Source organism: Balaenoptera borealis, assembly GCF_965194805.1.
Source record: "Balaenoptera borealis genome assembly, chromosome: 1".
NCBI lineage: Eukaryota > Metazoa > Chordata > Mammalia > Artiodactyla > Balaenopteridae > Balaenoptera > Balaenoptera borealis.
The window spans coordinates 141,883,026-141,899,280 of record NC_138860.1 but is presented as its reverse complement, the minus strand read 5'-3'; the positions used below and the strand labels follow the sequence as shown (position 1 = coordinate 141,899,280).

The window sequence follows — 16,255 nt, the reverse complement described above, 5'->3', positions numbered from 1 at the left end:
AAGATCCCTAATTATTTCACTTGTGTGTGAGAGTGTGTGTGGTACAATCAGAGAAGCTATATATGTATTTTTTCCTAATTTGAAAACCTTGCATCTGAATGGGATTATGTGGTCCCAGAATGAGTCTCTTTAAATGGGGCAGTATGATATTTTCCTCGTTGTCAACATTCCTTAAGCATTGAAACTGTGGTGCGAAGTAAGAAATACAAAGCCCTTTTAGTCAGAAGATTTTTGGTCTCAGGGAGATAAGGCATGTGACGTTTCTCATCTTTATTATGGTCAGGTTAACATTCTAAATGCTAAGTTAATGTTAAAAGCAGACAGTTCTGTAGGGCCTCAGAGGAGGGAACTATGGAGGTTCCTTCATCCATTAAACAAGGATTTAATGAGTACCTGTCACTATACAGACACTGGGAAATCAGTGGTTTCTGTCCTCATAGAGCATATCATCTAGTGCAGGAAAATAAGCATTTAGAAGATGATGTGGAATGCACTGTTACTTATCACTTTATATCAAATAAAGAGACTTCAAAGTGTACATAACATTGAAGTCAAATCTTAAAAGTTGCTTTCATGAATGGAGGGCATTCCAAGCAAAGAAAAGACTCATGGGTGCAGCAGGGCGATAAGGATTGGGAAGCAGCAATGTCAGCAATCAGGTTAGTTGGTTAAGCTGCCTCTTTCCCTTTCCACTTACCTTCTGAATTTTTTAATATCCTCATCAATAAAATGGGAACAATACTACTGCTGAATGAATTTTTTCTCCCAACCTCATATTCTTATACAGAAACTACAATAAAACAATATTTGTAGAGACTCTTTGAGGAGCATAAAGCAATGTGCATATGTTATCATTTATTCAATAAATACTGAATGCCTTCTGTGTGTCTTGCCTTAAAACCATAGTTCTAGAAATTACTGAAATGATTCTAGCAGTTACTGTGGGTGCCATGATTGGGTGCTTTCTTCACGCTAAACAATCACATTTGCTAAAATGACCCACACTGGGTTGAACCAGAGGGGACCTTCTTAGCCTACAGGACAGTGAGTTTTGATCTATTCATACTCATGAAATTGTTTATGTGGAAAACAGAAAGATGCTCAATTTAAGAATTATGGAATTCCAAAGATTCTTTTTTTTCCACCAGAATTCAAGATGGTTCCCAGCATCCTCAGTTCTTCTTTCTGGGAAATCTACTCAGGTACCCATTCTTATTGCATCCTGCCCCACTTAGTGGTCTGGTGAAGGGAAGTGGGGTAGTTGAGATGAAATATTTCAGCAGCATCACAGAATTGAGATAGACTAACATAAGACACTCTTGGGCTAAGACCTTTTTAAAGGTTGGTATTCAGGTGCTTATTATTTAAGACATACTTGCTACAGGTATCGTAATCCCGGTTATTCTTCTCTGAACTAGTTGGAAAGCTAGTTGCACTAGTTGCTTGGAATGACATCACATCTGGGAGCAAGAGTTGATATTTTAGGAAGATGAGGCCGGATTTAAAGGAGGAGAGTCTGACCGAGGGAGCCAGTGTGGAATAAATGAGACATTGGACATAAAGGAGAATTCAACCGCACATGTTCTTTTTATTGTAAGGAGTTACCACAGTCTGAAGTGATAAATCATTAGAAAATCCAGACAGATGATCCAGCTTCAAAAGGAAGAAGAGAAAGGTGTGTCCTTTATCAGGATCCTGGGGCACTGGAGAGGCTGTTTACTACACTCTTGTTCAGAGTTACGTGGAATAGTCACCTCTGGATAGCACCTAGATTGCAAAACTTCTGCTGCCTTCCTTAAAATTTCGCGGGGGACTACCTTGACTAGACAAACACCAGTTAGTAAGCAGTAGCTTTGTAACGTACCTCAGTGCCCAGGCCAAGGGCGGTGTTTTAACAGAGCTACAGAAAAGCAAGATCTCCTCACTGAAAAAACAATGACCCCATTTTTCACTGCAAAAATTATCTATGTTTGGAAATTTGGTGGCCACCTTTTAAAAAGGAAACCTCTCTTTGATGATTGTAAAGCTGAGGCAGAAAAATAGAGCCTTGAAGGGAGTGGGTAAGTGCAAAAACTCGGGGGGTCGAATGGACTGGTATTTGAATCCTGTCTCTACCACTTTCACCAACTGTGAGAACCTAGCACATCGCTTTCTTTCTTGGAGCCATGGGCTCCTCATCTATAAATTGAAGATCCTAATCTCAACCTCAAGAGAATTGTATTATCGAAGGAGTAGATGAAATCATGTATTTGCAGTCAATAGCACAGTGCCTGGAAGTAGAGTATGTACTCAGGTCATACAAACAATTAAATCACCCGTTTTCATCCAGGGTTTGAAAATCTCATGCTGTTCTCCTGCCTTTGCCTGTCCACATATTGCCCATCCTAAGACCAGCTCGGGTACCACCTTCTACCTGAAACCTGCTCAGCTCCACCCAGGCCGCCATCATCTCACACTCCGCAGACTCCGGGAGACTTTCACGCCTGCACATTCCCTCCACCGACATGGTCTTGCTTTGTTAGTTAATGTACATGTCTTGTCCCTCCTCTAGAGCAAAACCTCTGAGAGGAAGAATCTCTAATGTGTGCTTTTTGGTATCTTCATTGTGTCTCATGCACAATGCTCAAATATGCTCAAATATTGCTTGAATGAATAAAAAGTACTCAAGTTGCACATAAAGGTACACAAGAGACATTCATCCCCTCCCTGACACTGGCAGATTGTCATTGCTTCAGAAGAACAAAGGGTAACAAAGGATAATAGTTTATATAGTACTTCTTTATGAGGAATGTTAAAGATGAGGAAGAACGATGGCCTTTCATCCAAAGAAAGCTTTTGCAAGATTATGAAGTAAGGCTTTGCTATTAAAAGCTATGTTTTTTCTTAGTTTATGCTATTCTAATCACTTTCCTATTTACCTTGTGAAGGTAGAGACATGTGGTTTCTTAAAATGAATCCCTTCTCTGATATTGGCTTTCTTTATGGCTTTGATAAATCATTTAACCTTGTGGCCTCAGTTTGGCCATCTGTATCATGGGGGTAATACTTTGCCACCTATGTAGTTAAAATTAGGTGAAGGGGTTAAAAATTATGGAATGTCCTAGGGAGTGGGGAAGAGATTAAGTTTCAGTAAGGGCATTTGTACGTTGTTATACATTATTACAATTATTGCGCACTTCAAGCTGAACAACTGGGCTTTCAAAGACTTTCTTTTACCAGTACTTAAAATTTCAACCATAATAAAGTATTTAATCATGACAATTTATCTTATTCATGATAATGGAGAAAAAAATCCTTTTTCTTCCTTTTGCCTTTTTAAGAGTTGTAGGTTTGCCTGATGATTTAAAAGAGCCTAACTCTTTTTGATAATTATTTGGAGTACTCATCAGAGATATTTTCGAACTTCTTGAAAGTTTGTCTCCTTGAAACTTATGTTTCTGCCTGAAGTCTCTGCTATTTTCAAAAACAAGATAATGAATGATACTTAATTTAAATGCTCAGCACTAGGTAAGGCAACTCTGTGCTTTCGGGATTGAGAAGCAGGGAGGGGCCTGCACTATACACGTTGTGAGGCAGAGGTTGAGAGTAATCGCAAATAAGCACTGATTGAGCTTCATCTGGAGCCATAGAATTTCAGAATAGTGCTCTGAGAATCTTCTGGTTTAATCCTTTCCCTGTATCCACTAAGTATGTGTTTGGCTGTAAGTAACTGAAAGTCGGACTAAGCAGGTTGTATTTTTCTCATATAGAAACAAATACATGATTCAGGACCGTCATGGTGTCACCAAAGCACCATCAAGGATTGAGATTTCTTCTTTTACCCATGCTTTAATGGGTCGTTTTCATCCTCATGCTGTGACCATGCCACTACCCTCTTTCCATGCATCTGCAATCCAAGCAGAAAGAAGGGAACCGACAAGGGCAAGAAGTGCCTGCCAGCTCATTCTGCCACCTTTTATAGAATCTTACACAGCATGATCAGAACTGTGCCACACAATCACCTCTAGCTGCAAGGGAGGCTGGAAAATCTAGGGTTTTTTAGCTGAGCATATCGCTGCTCTGTATAAAATTGGGGCTTTATAAGTAGGTAAACAGGGGAGAAGTACGCTGGCTAGCAATCAGCAGCGTAGTTCCCATTACTCACAGAAATGTGACATCTGAGTTGGCCAGAGCCAAGACTAGAAATCTAGTCTCCAGTGCTGTGCCTTTTTTCACCATATCAGCAGTTTCTACCTTTTTCTCTACCACTGGGAGAAATCAACTGCATTTATTTAAACAATTAGTTTGTTTTCACAATTTTTATTAGTCAAAAACATGACATAGCCATTTAGATCTTTCGATAAGCATGACATAACCCGTGTTATCACACTGAGTTTTTTTTTAATAACAGCCATAAACAGATCACTTGACATTTTTTATGAGCCCCTGAATCCTTGCTACTGGTAAACGCAGGGTTTCGGGTAGGTGCGAGTCACTTCAAAGACAACTTTTGAGGTCAGTTTGGCTTTTTTTTTTTTAAATATTGAAATTAGCTTGCAGACTCTCATTACTGTCTGGGGACCCGTTCGTTCTTCTGCAAGTATTTATCAAGCACTTACAGTGTACAAGGTGTTCTGCTACTTGCTGAATAGAGTGAAAAAGAGAAGCTTGGATTCTGGCCTCAACATGCTTACTTCCTGGTGGAGGGCAGACAAGAAAGCCAGCCGATGTATTATTGTGATGGTGTCTCCCGGATGCTGTCAGGGTCGGGGGCAACCTGATAGAGAACTACCATGGCATTCGGCACTGGGCCAGTCCACACAAGCGTGATTTATCCCTGTTCTCAAACAGAGTACCTGCTAGTTGTAAGCGTGCAAAGCAACAGCAGTCATGCTTTAACTAAGTACTGAGGAATCCAGACATACAAAATGTGAGCAAAAGGCTAAAGCCCCACTTCTTTATGGGTCAAAACATACATATATATATATATATATATATATATATATACACACACACATACACGTGAAGGGAGTTTAGAAATCAAATTGCCCTGATTCTGAAAACATGCACAAGATGTATTAAAACAATAGCCATATAAACCAAAGATTTATTGTGCAGCTTTCAAAGAATCCTGCCAGTTTCTGTTCAGACGTTTACATGCTCTATAAACCTCTCTAAGTCCATGATCCTCGTGGCCCAAACAGGGATCCTGCTCGTAGTGATGAAACATCTGAGGGTCTGAAGTTAACATCTCCCAGTTTGGCCAAGAAAAATATACTGCAGAGAATTATGAGAATTAAGATAACTTTCCAGGAAGTTCAGGTCACCAGGAAAGGTTGGAAGAGCGGAGACTCATAGACAATAATAGAGGAGGAAGGAAGGAGAGGTACAATAGGAAGGCAGCAGTTATCACTAGATGGCAGGGCCCATTGGAACAGGGACCATTCTTTATTCTTCCTCCCGATATCCTGTATCCCTCAGCCTTGTGCCTGGCATTAGGAAAGCACTCAATAAATATTTGTTGAATAAATGAATGAGCACATGGATTTGATTGAAGGCAAACAGAAAGTTTGGGAATAATAGGGAGTTCTTTCCACCCCCCATGTGTGATAATAATACAATATTCAAGTGCGTGTGTTTGGCGACATTTAGGGAGATGCATAGCATGGTGAATGAATGCTCGATATACACTTGCTTGGTTTTAATTAAGAACTTCTACTTTCATGGGCATTAAGAGAAATGCTGAGCTGAAAATGATTTGATCCCCTTTTTATGGAATATTTTCTATGGTATTATAAATGTGTCTGCCCAAACTAAGGATCCTGAAGAAGGAATAGTCCCTGGCTCCTCGTCACTCTCATAACCACGGCACCCTTCCTTGACATAGGCCCTCTACCTAAGCGGTAGTTTCGTTCAGCATTCTCATATCATATTGGCAAACTTCTTTGCCTCTTAGGAAAACTTCTTAACTTAGTTGTAGAACGCGCTGGTGTTCCTTTCAGTGGAGCTGAATCTAATTTGTCTCTCCTGGTTTAGTGCAATTGAATCATCTCAGGAAAATGAGAAGCAATTAAGTACCTGTTGCTAACAAGGCGCTGAAATAATCTGCCACCAGATGCAAGGTGTTTATTTATTACTGGAGTATGTCATTTGAGAAGACATTACATTGTCTTTCTAACAATCAGAATTGACTTCCAGATGCAGGCATCACAGACCTAACAAGTACCACCTTTGAGGAGCACTAAAAAGAGAGTAAGAGGGCTTGTGAACACCAGGCAAGGTTAGCTCAAGTGCTGGTGTCCAGCCTAATGGGAAACGTCGTCGATGGGCTTTGAAGGAACTGGATGGTAAAGAGGAGAAGCAGCTTTTTAGCAAAGGCCCTTTACGTCCCAGTTCAGGAAATTATTAAATTCATTAGCCAGATACTTACAACCAACTATTACTGCCCAGCCAAAGGAAAAAACAGTGCCAGCAAATGTTTTAAAACTACCACTAAACAAAAGTCAGGAAGCATGTAATTAAAACTGTACCTTTATTGTATTGTAAAGCGTTTCACTGTGACATGGAAAATATTTAAAGGAGAAGGCTGTTTAGCTAATTTGTCTGCAAGTGAACTGGTATCCTAAATGAACTGTAAGGCCACCCACCGAGCAAGCCTCATAAAGGGCCGTGGCTGCTCAGCTTGGTTTTGTGTAACCGTTCAATAATTACTAGATAAATGCATAACTAAAAGCTCTATTACACTAATAATTTGTACTGAGGTAGATGTGTGGGACACCCTGCTGGGTTAATTTGTCATCCCCGCAGCAAACTTCTAAAGAGAGCTCTTCTGCAGTGGAATCTGTTAATATGTGGTCCCAAGGAGGACAGGTTAGAGCAGTAAGACCAATTGGCTCCTTAATCTGTTCAAGAGGCAAAATGCCTCCCGGGTGAGCACCGGAGAAAAGAATAGGGTGATTGGTGATTAACCACGTGGACCCAGATTTAAACTCATCTGGACAAAAGAAGCTGCTCTCCATCTCTCCATCTCTCCCTCCCTGTCTTCCACTCCCCTACCCGCCCCCCCAACCATAAATCCACACATGCAGCCACAGTGAAGGCGCAGGTTCTGAGCAAGGTTTCTTGGAAATTATGTCACTGATAAGACTTCTGGGTATCACTTATACTATAAATCACATAATCAGATAAATCCCAAGCAGGTCTTTCTGGTTTAGCTTAATATAATGTTGATTCCATGTTTAGATTCATTCTTTATTTTTCTTTTTTTCAGAGTAGAATAAAAAGTCAATATTGGGCTTCTATCTCCTCTCTATATGAAATGTTTTCTTCTGTCACACACACACACACACACACACACACACACACACACTTGCTGTTTTAAATATGAAGCTCACATTTAAGCTTCAGCACAGGGTTTTCAACCTCACCGATTGACAGAACCATAAATCATGTTAAAGTTAAGTGAATTACTGTAGCATGGAACTGTAGTTTTAACAATGTTTATGTAGTATCAGCTTATCATCCATGTAGGCAAAGGGGGGTGAGCACTGATATTCGAAATGGGAATGTACAGTCCTGTTAATGTGGCTGCAGGATCACGGAGAGTTACCCATTTCATGCCGCATCCTTTGTATTGTTGAAACTAGTGTATTTAACCTCTCACGTGTATGGAATGTTTTTTAAAATGTATATTTCCACAGTAAATTTACATTTGCCACTTCTTAGTATTAAATGGCAGTTGCTTCCCCCAACCCCAAACAATTCATTCTTCTTATGCACAAAACACATGTGAGGAACATCAGAGTTGCCAGGTTGTATTACGGTAATAAGGGACCTATGAGGCAAATATCATGAAAGGAAATAAGCCATTTGACCTCTGAAAAATAATTCAAATGGGAGCAGCAGAGTGCAGTGAAAAGAGCATGGGCTGTAGAGTCAGCCAGAATAGAATGCAAATCCTGGCCGGCCACTTGGGATCTGCATAAGCTTGTGCCAGTCACCCATCCTCTGCTGGTCTCTTAATTTCCCACCTGTACAGAACTTTAAGGTGTTAATAGGAGGAGGAAGTGAAATGACATATGGAAAGGGCTACATATGTTATTAGTATGTTACTAAACGTTAACTGTCTCAGGGACTTCCCTGGTGGCACAGTGGTTAAGAATCTGCCTGCCAATGCAGGGGACACGGGTTCAAGCCCTGGTCCAGGAAGATCCCACATGCCGTGGAGCAACTAAGTCTGTGTGCCACAACTACTGAGCCCCTGTGCCACAACTACGGAAGCCCACGCGCCTAGAGCCCATGCTCCGCAACAAGAGAAGCCACCCCGCGCGCCTGGAGCCCGTGCTCTGCAACAAGAGAAGCCACCGCGAGGAGAAGCCCGTGCACCGCAACAAAGAGTAGCCCCTGCTCATCGCAACTTGAGAAAACAGCAACGAAGACCCAATGCAGCCAAAAATAAATAAATAAATATATATATATATTTTTAAAAATGTTAACTGTCTCAGATTCCCCCCGTCCCCATATCGTTTTTTGCTGTCTTTCTGTGTAGTTGTCTTGAAAGTATTCTCACTTCCCTCGTTCCTCACTCCCCATCCCCAGTTCTCTCTTTTATTCTGCTCCTGTGGGTCCAGAAGGAGTGTGTGTTTCCCTTCACTAGGAGGAGCCTCATAGCCTAGAAGAGATGGGGCCTCAGGGAAGTGAGCCAGCCTGGTTACTCCATCCCATTATTCTTGTGTGGTTAGAAGAACGGGGGTGGGGGGGGTCTCCCCGGGGGGGGGTCTCCCCAGTCAGGCAGGTGAACCCCCTTCCATGATGATTAGTCCGTAGCCATGGTGAAGACTTTGCTTTGGCTTGTCTTCATTCAGGCATGGCTCTTGCTAAAGGGATAAGCACCGGGACTTCCCTGGCGGTCCAGTGGTTAGGACTTTGCCTTCCAATGCAAGGGGTGCAGGTTTGATCCCTGGTCAGGGAGCTAAGATCCCACATGCCTCGCGGCCAAAAAACCAAAAATCATAAAACAGAAGCAGTATTGTAACAAATTCAATAAAGACTTTAAATATGGTCCACATCAAAAAAAAAAAATCTTTAAAAAAAAAAGGGAGATAAGCACACCATTGTTATTTACAAGAGTCAATTCAGCAAATAATTTTTGAGAATGTATCATCTGCCAAGCACTGTGCTAGGCCCTAATGAGCAAACCAGACAAGCCAGTCCTGCCCCTGCAACCTAGTAGAACAGAAGGACAAATAATTATTACTTGGATGAGATTCATGAGAGGGGAATTAAAGAAAGGGATAATATAGCACAGGTATTTAAAGTAATTGTGGGGATTTGGATTTATTTGTGTCAGGTTGTATGGGTCCCTTCTATTGGCATACAATACAGATTTAGAAAACCTTGGTATTGCTGAGGGATATCTCTAGATCTTCCTGAAACCTCAAATTCCTGAATACTGTAATAAGAGTTGTTGAATTGTTGCATACCCAGTAATGAACAGAAGACATGTTAATAAGCACCCTTTCAAGTGAAATATTCGTACAAGTGAAAGAACCCAGCCAGATTGCTTAATCAGCCCTCCAGTCTCCCCAAAAGAAAATAATGGATTGGTTCATGTAACCGAAAAGTCAGAGGGTTTGCAGCTTCAGGTAGAGCTGGATCCAGATGCTCAGGCAATACCTTCAGAAATCTATATCTTTATCTTTCTCAGCTCTGCTGTCCTCTGTGTGAACTTGATTCTTAGACTACATCTCCTCAGATCGTGGCACTGATGATATGAGAAGCTCCAGACTTAATCCCCACCAATGTAACGGTCCCAAGGGAAAGAGAGCAGCTCTTCCACGAGAGATCTAGGGACGGTCCTACTCCCTAGAGTAGGATGCTTATGTCTCTGATTGGCCTGGTTTGGGTCATTTGCTCACTTTTAAAATAATCTTTATGTTTAAAAAATAATGGGGTGGGGGGAGCTGCCATGGTGGACAGCCGCCCCGCAGGGGGCACAGCATTGGTGGTCCTGGCCCCCAAGCTGGGCAGTGGCAGTGTCTGCTTTCAGAGCCCCCCTGGGGCTGCAGGTGAGGGCCCAGTAAGGTGCCAAGGGAAGGTCACGGTTAAGTATGACCTCGAGGAGCTATGGAAGCGCCTCAACCTGGAGGAGTGGATCCTGGAGCAGCTCCCTGGCCTCTACAACTACCAGGAAGGGGAGATCCTGGAGCTGGAGATTGCTGTGGATGAACTCCTGGATGTGGAGAGTGATGAGACCCAGCTGCTGGGGTCAAGGAGCTGCTGGTGGACTGTTACAAACCCACTGAGGCCTCCGTCTCTGGCCTGCTGGACCAGATCCAGGACATGCAGAAGCCGAGCACGCCCCGGAAGAAAGGAAGGGTCCCCCACGCAAGTGAACAGTGGCTCCACAGGACGACCCCTGCCCCCCGACCTCATAGCAACAGCAATACTGGGGGGCCCTGCAGCCAGGCCTGGTGCCACGAGTGGGGGTCCCCGTGCCTCTGGCCCAGAAGTGTCTTCCTAGACATCAAAAAAAAAAAAGATAACAGGGTTTCTCATTGGTGTGGCCTGGGTTACATGTGCACCCACAGAGCTGGGGGGAGGGTATAGTCTAGGCTAATGACAGACTGAGGTCTGTCAGGGAGGGAAGGATAGTTACCCAAAGAAACATTAGAGCTCTGTTTCCAGAAGAAAGGGTCAAAGACTGCTGGGCAGCCAAAACTGAGAGCTGTCCAGCACAGGAGATAAGAGCAGCGTTGTCCTGTGTGCTGGGCAGTGGGCTTGGCTCTCCTGCCAGCCGAGTGACTTCGTGCTGCGGGTGGAGCTTGCAGAGCACAGGTCAAACGCCGGTCTTAGAAGAGTGACACTTAGTCCATGCCGGGGACCTCCAGGGCCATGAAAACAGTTGAGAACAGTTCAACTCTTGATTCCCAGTTGTCTCAGGTTGCCACATGGCACTGCATGATCCTGATTACTTTTCGTATATCTGAATTTACCCTAAAAACACAACTCTAAGAATAATAAATAGCCCAGAATCAAGCACGCTGTCTGGCACACAATATATTCTCAACACATTCATTTTAAAGGTGTGAGCCCACTGTGTACTAGGCACCTAGAATTAGAAATAATTCTAATTTTTGGGAAAATCTCTTAAATTAGTGCTATTTTACCCAATTTACAGACAAGGAAATTCAGGTTTGAAAAAGTTACACATAGACTCACATGGGGAGTGAATGATTTCAAACCCAAAATAGTTGAGCTCTAAAAACCATACAGATATATAATTTCCATTTTGCAGCAGAGGAAACTAAGGTGCATAGGAGGCTGACACAGAGCTAGTTGATACCCAGCCTGGGGTAAAACTTTGGTACCCTGACTTCAAATGCTGGACCGATTCTTCTCCTACTTCCTCCCCTTGTGTGAAATCTACCAGCAGTAGGATAAATCCCTAAATCCTGCAGGGTGAATTCAGAAGGATACTTTGAAACCTGTGCTTTAGTAATCATGTTGCTCAGAAACAGGGGCTTGAACTGCAATGTATACCTGCCAGTTGGGGCGGGGGTAGTGGGGGGAAGGCCGTGAATCAATCATAGCTTTGTTTGTTGTGGGGTTTGTTTGTTTATCTGCTTGGTTTTGCCTTTTTTATTTTAAATGTCAGCCAGCAAAGACTCCCAAACAGTGCCGGTCCCAGGACTTGGTAGGCCTCGCATAGGCTAGAGAAACTCCACGGAGCTTACTTTTGAAATTCTCTTTTGCGGGACTGCCCTTCCAACAGGTTGTTTGAGAATTCATTCTCTGCCTGTTTCTGTTAACCTCTGTGATCATCCAATCTATGGTGGTGGTTTTTTCCTTAAATGTTTTTCTTTCATTCATCTCTTGACTTGCAGTATTGCTTGCATATTACGTAGAAGCTCAAGTTCCCTTCATGGAACTGAAGTCTTGTCAACTTTGCGTAATAACTAGTCACTCTTCATATCTCCAATAATCACAGCTGTTCTGTGGCGTTTGAATGCATTGCACATTAGCCGTCATGGCGGCTTAGGGGATTCGTGCACAAATATGATCTATTCAGAGAAGAGGTCCTGTCAGGACCCAAAGGCTGGGGCTCTATCTCACAGAGCTTGAACTGGCACATTCCCTCAGGGTTTTTAAAACTCTAAATATCACAGCCTTCCCAAAGGCACAGGCTCCTAGAGACTGAGTCCAGATATACCCTAGAACCTAATATCCCAGAAACGTTTAAAAAATAATTTCTTTTAAAAACCACATACTCCCGGGACTTCCCTGGTGGCGCAGTGGTTAAGAATCCGCCTGCGAATGCTGGGGACACGGGTTCGAGCCCTGGTCCGGGAAGATCCCATGTGCCGCGGAGCAACTAAGCCCGTGCGCCACAACTACTGAGCCTGCGCTCTAGAGCCCGTGCAGCACAACTACTGAGCCTGCGCTCTAGAGCCCGCGAGCCACAACTACTGAAGCCCATGCGCCTAGAGCCCGTGCTCTGCAACAAGAGAAGCCACCACAATAAGAAGCCCGCGCACCACAACGAAGAGTAGCCCCCACTCACCACAACTAGAGAAAGCCTGTGTGCAGCTACGAAGACCCAACGCAGCCAAAAATAAATAAATTAAAATAGATAAACTTTTTTAAAAACCCCACATACTCCCTTGTTTCATATTTTTTAGATTTCAGTGTTGTTATATATGGATCAATTGTATTGTTATTTGTAAATGTAATCCCAGAGACTGAATTTCATTGAAATTTAAAGCTAGATGAGCTTCAGCAACTGTTTAGCTCAAACTCCTCATTTTGCAGATGAAAGAACCAGAGGAGAGAGAAGTTGCCCACATTTAAAGCCAGGTAGAGACAGCAACAAAATTAAAACCCAAGTCTCTTTATCTAACTAGAAAATTTTCCTAAAAAGTACCCCAGAGCTTCTAAAAAACTTTTTAAGCAGTTAACATATATTGGCTCTCGGATAAGCAGCTCCCAATAAGTAACACAGTGGGACATTTAAGGGCAATGGTAGAGATCTCCACTGTATGAGGCTATGATGAGGCCATGCTCAGAATCTGATTAGGTCAGAAGTGTACCCAGGTAGCAGGGGTCTACATGGTAAAGGGGGAGGTCAGGATGGACACTTAAGGATTATAGGTCTAAGTAAAAAATAGAGTCTAGAGGGAGATAGCCCCATAGTTCTAAGTTTCTAGGTTAAGTCTCAGAGTCTAAGATTTAAGCAAAGGTAAGGATTCAAGGTGTATTTCATCCAAAAAGAGCCTTTACAGTCATTGTTTCTATGGAATCTATGACTTTTACATCAAGGTTGCTTCTGTTGCTTTGGTTTTGCATTTTGTTGTTGATGGAACTTTTTTCAAGACCCTCATGTCATATCCATATTGATAGCTCATACTCTTTTATCAATAGTTACGCACTCATTTGTCCAAGAGACAGATAGGCAACAGGTGCCTCTTACTCCACTGTTCCCTTCCCCCTGTGTATTCTACGATTTGAACAGGTCCCTAGCACCTAGGAGCAAATTCCGATTTAGTCATTTCTCATCCCCATCCCCATCCTTACCTATAATAGTATTACAAGTAAAAGAAGCTGTTTATTGATGATCACTTAACCGTATGGTCAGGAGCTGCTCCATATGCCTTATATACATTGTCTCATTTAATCCTCAAAACAAATCTATGAGGTATAAGCCCCATTATACAGATGGCAAACTGAGAGAAGCTTGGAAACTTGAATCATAGCTGGCAAATGATAGAGCTAAAATTTAAATCCATGTCTATCTGACTCCAAAGTCCACGGTCCTTATATCACTCTACTTTTCTTCTCTTCTCTTTCCTTTCTTTTCTTTTTATTAAAGTATAGTTGATTTACAGTGTCCTGTTAGTTTCAGGTATACAGCACATTGGTTCAGTTATACATATATATACACATATATATAAAAATGTATATATATAAATATATTCTTTTTCAGATTCTTTTCCCTTATAGGTTATTACAGAATACTGAGTATAGTTCCCTGTGCTACACAGTAGGTCCTTGTTGGTTATCTACTACTTTTCTGACTCATATGTTTAATTTGACGTGATATACACATGGATGTGGGAAACCAGCACATACACAAGGCATGTTAAATAATGGTGAAAAGGGACAATCAAAGAGTGACAGTGGATAGTTCGTGGAGATACAGATGGCAAGCAGGTTGCTTTGGAAGCCTTCAAAAAAGGTGAGGCTCCAGGAGAAAGGCCAGCTGGGACAAGGATGCAGTTTGGTAGGGAAGAGGTGGAAGGAACAGTGATTGTCTGGTGCACAACTCACAAGCAGAGCGTTGCAGGTGTTTGGAGGGTGAACAGGAATTATGTGGGTCTATACCAAGGGCCATCAAACTATGGCCCACCAGTCAAATCTAGCCCTCTTCCTGTTTTTTAAAATAAAATTTTATTGGAACATGGCTACACTGATTTGTTTATGTAATATCTATGGCTGCTCCTGCGTTTAGTGGCAGAGTCAAGTAATTGCAGCAAAAACCATGAGGCCTGCAAAGCCTAAACTGTGTCCTCTATGGCCTTTACAGAAAATGTTTGCCAACCCCTGGTCTAGACTATAAACCAGGGCATTTGAGCAAGAAAGGTCTTTCAATAGCTAAAATTGATCTAAATTAAAATTTTAAAAGACCTTGGCCTGCCCCTCACCCCTCTCTCTATTTTTTTTTTTTTTTTTTGGTTAAAAACAGACCAAAAGATATTGGAATTTGATCTCTACTCTGAACCTCTACCTTAACTCAAATGGAATAGAATATATCAGTTATCTTGGAAATCTACTGTAACAGCAAGTCACTTTGTTTGGTAGCAATAATATAAAAATACTGGTGTTTTGCAAGTCATCATGTAATGTCATATATTTCTCTTATTTGACATACCCAGGTTCTTTTGCATGCCTCTCAGTGATGTTAAAGATGCGTACTATATGTTTTGAAAACCTTGGCTTGAGTCACAGGTTTGTTATTTAGAAAAGGTTCCACCTCTCAAAGGCTTGAAAACCATTGCCAATTTCTCGTTCCTTGTGTCTCTGTTAAAATAAATCCCATAACTCCAAACTTCTAGGCTTTCATAAATGGCAGGTCTGACTCATGCATGATTTATAAATTATAGCCATGGACCATTAAGATAGATTTCTCAGCTTTAGGTAGGCTATCATGGTATTATATATTGTGGTTTTGAATTTCTGAAGAAGCAAACTGCATAGTTGTTGACAACCCAAACAAAATTCAAGTTCCGTTTGCCCTTATAGAAGGCTTTTTTTTTTAAGCACAATTTTTTTCTTCCACTTTCTGCTCCTTTTAGAGCTCTGCCTTATTAAAATCTTTACTTTTAAATACGAGTAGTCAGGAGTTCTTAATGCCACCTTGTACTTTATGGAAATGGTTATTTTTGTCTAAACATCGTACCGCTGAAGACAGATGAGTAGCTTTTTCTTCTAATGGTGCTAACAGAGTGAAACACTATGGAATCTCACCTGTTGCCACTGACAGTGTCAATTAACAGTAAGACTGAAGTTTCGCAAGTGCCAGGGTTTGGGAGTGGTCATTCATTCTGTGAGGGAAGAAGGCTGTGTGTAACGCTGTCTTAAGAGCACGCTGCACCTGAAGGAGGATTAGATTTTGTTTGCACTGCTCTCTTGACAGCTTATCTTTGGAGCCGCCTATAAAAGAGAGACTGGGATCTAAGGGCTGGTGCCGGAAAACAAAAACTAACATGAAAAGAATCCAAGTCTCTGTCCAGTCCGTGAGAGTCTGCAGTGGTTCATGGACAAGAAATAAAGGAATTAAGGCAATGTCAGGGCTAAATAGAAGAGCATATTTCAACTGTGAAATCTTGGTTTGAGAAAAAATGCAGGGGGGTTATTAGAATTCTTGGAGGTTGAGTTTGGGCAAAACTGCTGGAAATGGTGAAGAGAGGTGACTTTCTTCTATCTCTTTTTCTTTCCTAAGACTTAGAATGAAATACAAGATTCCAAACCTATCTGGCCATGCCTCCCTGGTATCATCTTCTTTGAGCTAGAAATGTGTCCATAAAGCCTCCTCCCTAGAGTGGACTCTCAGACCAAGAATCGATTGTTGGACCATATAAGTCTCTCAACATACACAATAATACAGTAATGACCTTGACCTTCTCCTTCCCCAGTCTTAATCAATTCTGCCTTAAAGAAGGAAGAATTCTTTTAAGTTAAAAATATATATTCTCAATCACATTGAATTTTAAACTTTTTC

At 41.9% G+C, this 16,255-nt stretch overlaps 1 protein-coding gene and 1 pseudogene across 14 annotated transcripts in view; both read left to right on the top strand.

Moving 5' to 3' along the window:
• The window catches only part of NFIA (nuclear factor I A), a 373,135-nt gene that overhangs the window by 294,716 nt on the left and 62,164 nt on the right, over nucleotides 1-16,255 (top strand). The window contains exon 9 of one of the 13 annotated variants that reach the window (XM_082357482.1): nucleotides 1,149-1,202. The exons of the other annotated variants lie outside the window; for them this stretch is intronic. Coding sequence (XP_082213608.1) covers nucleotides 1,149-1,202 — 54 coding nt within the window. The remainder of the gene's footprint in view (nucleotides 1-1,148; nucleotides 1,203-16,255) is intronic. 13 annotated transcript variants of the gene reach the window in all.
• LOC309612966 (protein phosphatase 1 regulatory subunit 14B pseudogene) lies at nucleotides 4,996-14,707 on the top strand (annotated as a pseudogene). The gene has a single exon. The product of its transcript is annotated as a protein phosphatase 1 regulatory subunit 14B pseudogene (transcript).